The following is a 4,270-nucleotide window of genomic DNA, read 5'->3' on the forward strand; positions in this document are numbered from 1 at the left end:
AAAAAAAAAAATTGAATTAGTTCTAGAAATATTTTAGAATGTATTTAGAAAAAACTAGATCAAAATATTAACTTCAAATTTCAAGTTTCTATTTTTTTGGTCAAAAGAGGTTTGTTTTAACGGTATCAAATTTGCAAACCTTAAGCTCATGGATACAAATTTGGGCTATGCTAATCTGGGTTCTATTAACTAACTCGTTCTGGATGGTCCAATCCACTCGACCAAAAGCAACAAGAAAGAAATTTTTTCTGTCTCCAACATTTTTCATTGAATGGAGTAACGAAATCTACATCATAATATCACAACAACATCATGATCTTCTCATTAACGAACCAAAAAAACAGTATCATCACATGACATAAAATAAATTTCTAAAGTTTTAATTGAATAAGGCCTTAAACAATTGTCTCAAGTTTCAAGCAAACAAGACGGTTTGACTTGGGATGGTGCTTGTATTGGTAGATCTATGATGTGGTGATGGAATTGGAGGCAAGTTATTAGAGCTTCCCCTTCTTGCAGTCATCAATGAAGAACATGAACGCCTTGAATTTGAATGCATCCCTCTCTTAATACTATTGTTAGTATTGTGCCTCTCATATGCACCTAAGGCTCCTCCATAGCTCCTTGAATACTTCAATCTCTTGTTGTAAGGGTTCTCTGCCTTTGCAAGATCCTCTAAGCTCCTCACATTTGCTAATGATGTGAATGACTGTGACTTCCCTTCGTAGTATCTTGATAACCCCCTCCTATAATACATACATGTATAACATCGTTAATATTTTTCTTTAGAAATAGAACTAGAGATTATTAGATGGGGTAGAAAAAGAAGCTTACTTGATGGGAAGTTTTTGGAAGAGAGAAGACATGTCACTCAAAGGATCATCATGTGCAAGCTGATGATCAATTGATGAGGATGAAGAAGAAGAAGAAGAAGGAGATGATGTTACTTCTTCAAAAGAATCATCAGAACCAATTGAAGTTGAAGAAGAATTAGAACAAGACACAGAAGATGAAGAATGAGAAAAGAAATCATCATCCTCATGAACTAGTCCTGCTATTTTCTTCTTTCCTTCAACCATGTTGGTGTTGTTATTCTTCTTCAGTTGCTGCTCCATATATCTTGTATCTCTTGTGATTCAAACACCCTTTTTCTATTCTTCTCATAAACCAATCAACTAGAACTACTCTCTAGAAGCAATAACTCACTTTACAAATTGAATGGGTGCAGTGGTATATAAATGGAATGGAAGATTTGGAAGATATGGATGACCTTTTATAAGAGACAGCTTGCTTTTTAAAATGGTGGATAAGATTAATGCAATTTTCTGTTCTCTCTCTCTCTTCCTATCCATTTATCCTAGTCCAACTGGTCTCTATTGTTTGGTATATAAATATTCTTAATCTTAATGGAAAAGAAACAGTGAGATTCGAGCCTATCCGAAATTGATTTTTGTTGTCCCTCCCAACATGCATTCAAAACCCACCCTATCTTTGTTTCCTTCAACATGAGCTAAATATAGCACTTTACCATTTATTGTGGGATCCAAAGCTAAACACGTTTCAATGCCGCGTGACCCTACTATTTCCTTACATTTTTCTAAACATTCTTTCTTTTTCTTTTTTTTTTTAAATGGCTCACAGTCTCGCACCAAAATTTTAAAATCTATGGGCATGAAAAAAGGAGACTTTTTCAATCAGCATACCTTTCTATACAACAATACAAGTGACTTGTTATCTTAATTTTTGTTCATCATACAAATTGTTTCATTAGTTACAAAATATTTTATGTATATGCACACAAATATTTATGTTGTATTTTCTCTCTTTTTATAGTGCATATACTTTAAATATTGTTAATGTTTGTGATTTTTAGTATATTATATTATGTTTATAAAAGAGTGACATTCAAAGTAACAATGAAATATGAATACAAAAAGAAAGTAAATATATATTCTTAAAGTACATATATATATATTAAGATTATTAATAGAATTTTTTAATATTTTATTCTATTAAATACATAATAAAAATATTAAAAATTTAAATTTATATATTTTTATTTATGAAATATTTTCAATGGATAACTTAGACCATCCTTAGCTAAGGCCTATCTAGTATCTATATCATAATAGATATGTAATTTGTGGAGTGTAATGAGCCAAAAGAAAAAGAAAAAACAGAAAACAATTTTTGGGGAAGGACTAATGAAGAAGAGGTGAGGTCATGAGGGCAATAGAGGAGCGCGTGGAGAGTGAAGCTCCCAAGAACCATGGATAAGGTCGAATTGAATGGTGACATGGACTGGGAAAAATTGTTAGTACTAAATTTACAATGATGTTGCAAGTTGAATTGTAAGTGGCGATCAAATGGGGTTTGTATTTTCTTTATATGTGTTTGGATGAAAGAAAAATAAGAAGAAAAAAATATTATAAAAAAATAATTTTATCTTTGAATTATAAAATACATTGAAAAAAGTGAAAGAGTAATATTGGAAGTTGTGAGAGAAAAAAAGTTTTCCCTCCTTTTTCTTTCCTCTCCAATTTCTCTTCATAACCAAACAATGAAAAATGATCATTTTTCTTCCTCTTTTCTTTTTCTCTTCAAACAAACATAGTGTACGTGATTGTTTTTTGAGATTTGACTGTGGAGTAATTAGAGTATGGCTAGTCTTGTCTTTTTATTTTTTGTCAAAAAGGATTATATATCGATACCAAAAAAAAACAAAGAGATAAATACCTACAAAAAATACTTTGACATTTGAATTAGTGAGTGAATAATAAATTATGTATATCTCATATGTTAAAACATTTTCTTAATTCTCTTTATATTCGGAGTGGATGTCTATAGCCAATTATGCGTTTGATTCATATTAATGAGGAGCGAAAATATTTCAGTTCGTTTTGAACTTTTGATATAGTTTTAATATTGTCATTGATTACTAATCTTACAATATTAAAAGCCGATCTATAACATGTGGTTAAGTTATAACAGATATATCAATAATTAATTTTAGTGTATAAATTAATTTGGATTAATCGAATCATCAATCTAAATAAATGTTAAGGTTCGAATTTTATCTTGTATATATAGTAATTCATTAATTAATAATAAATTATTAAATAAGTTTAAATTTATAATAAATTAGTTATTGACCTATTAAATTAGAAAATACTATAAAAAAAATTAATTTTAGTGGACACATATGATGTTGTGATATGAATTTAAACACCCATGGTTTTATGTGATGACTAATCCTACTTTTGGGCGCAATTTGGCCCCATCCTATACCCTTTTTGTTCCATTGTCCTCTCCACTCTCCTCTATTCTTTTGCCACCTATACTACTTTAAAAGTTTAACCACACTTATCCTTCTCGTCATCCCTTCTTATGTTCACATTATATCTAGTTTAATTAATTAATTAATTTTGCATATGCACTTTAACAAAATGCATGTCGCTTTTACATCTCTCTCTTTTAGTACGCAATTTTTCCATCTTTACATGGGAGGTGTTAGAAATGAGTAAAAAAAAAAAAAACTGGAAACAAATATGTCCAAGAATTATTTATCATGGAGACGAAAATAAAAGTTCATCAAGTCACCGTAAAGATGAGACCCGTTTAACGAATAAATGAAGATCGTAGGAGAAAGTTTAGGGTCAGTATTTTTATTTAAATTTGATCAATATTTAATTATAAAAAAAATAAATAATTTTATACTATTAAATATAATTTTATACTATTGAAAATACTAATAACAACTAATTAATAACTATAAATTACAAAACTTGTTTGCTCCTAATACTTCTAACGTTAATTATTACTTTAGTTGGACCATTTCTCGCTCTGTCATGGCTTTTTTTTTTCTTCTACCAAATCCTCATTGTGCCAAGTTATGTGGTTAATTAGTTAGAATATTCTGCTAGCATATATCATGCATCTTCACTATTTATTTTTCTCTACCACACGGTACTAATATATACGTCATCAGCTAGTTGCATCGCTTATTTCTCCTTGATCAAGTCATGGATTCATCAGTACTCAGTAGCCATCATATTATTTTATTTTATTATATTGGTCTAGCTAACTAGGAGGCATGCGCAATTAATTTTGAGTATTTCTAGTTTCTATATATCTTCCAACAAATAATAAGTAACCAAGAGCTAGGTCAAACAGTACAGGACTTAAATGCTTAAAAGAGAAAAGGAAAATAATTTTTTGTTTTCGTTTTTGGGTCAGACCAAAAATTTTATCCGTACACAAAAATCTATTA

General features: G+C 29.6%; 1 protein-coding gene across 1 annotated transcript; it reads right to left on the minus strand.

Annotated features, from left to right (window-relative positions):
• On the minus strand, nucleotides 220-1,454 carry LOC107631403 (cell wall integrity and stress response component 1). Its single transcript, XM_016334835.2, has 2 exons — nucleotides 835-1,454; nucleotides 220-746 (listed from the first exon to the last, which is right to left on the minus strand). Exons 1-2 carry the CDS (start codon nucleotides 1,113-1,115, stop codon nucleotides 416-418), a joined length of 612 nt encoding a protein of 203 aa, XP_016190321.1. The 5' UTR covers nucleotides 1,116-1,454; the 3' UTR covers nucleotides 220-415.

Source organism: Arachis ipaensis, chromosome B03 (genome assembly GCF_000816755.2).
Source record: "Arachis ipaensis cultivar K30076 chromosome B03, Araip1.1, whole genome shotgun sequence".
In the NCBI taxonomy this organism is placed as follows: Eukaryota; Viridiplantae; Streptophyta; class Magnoliopsida; order Fabales; family Fabaceae; genus Arachis; species Arachis ipaensis.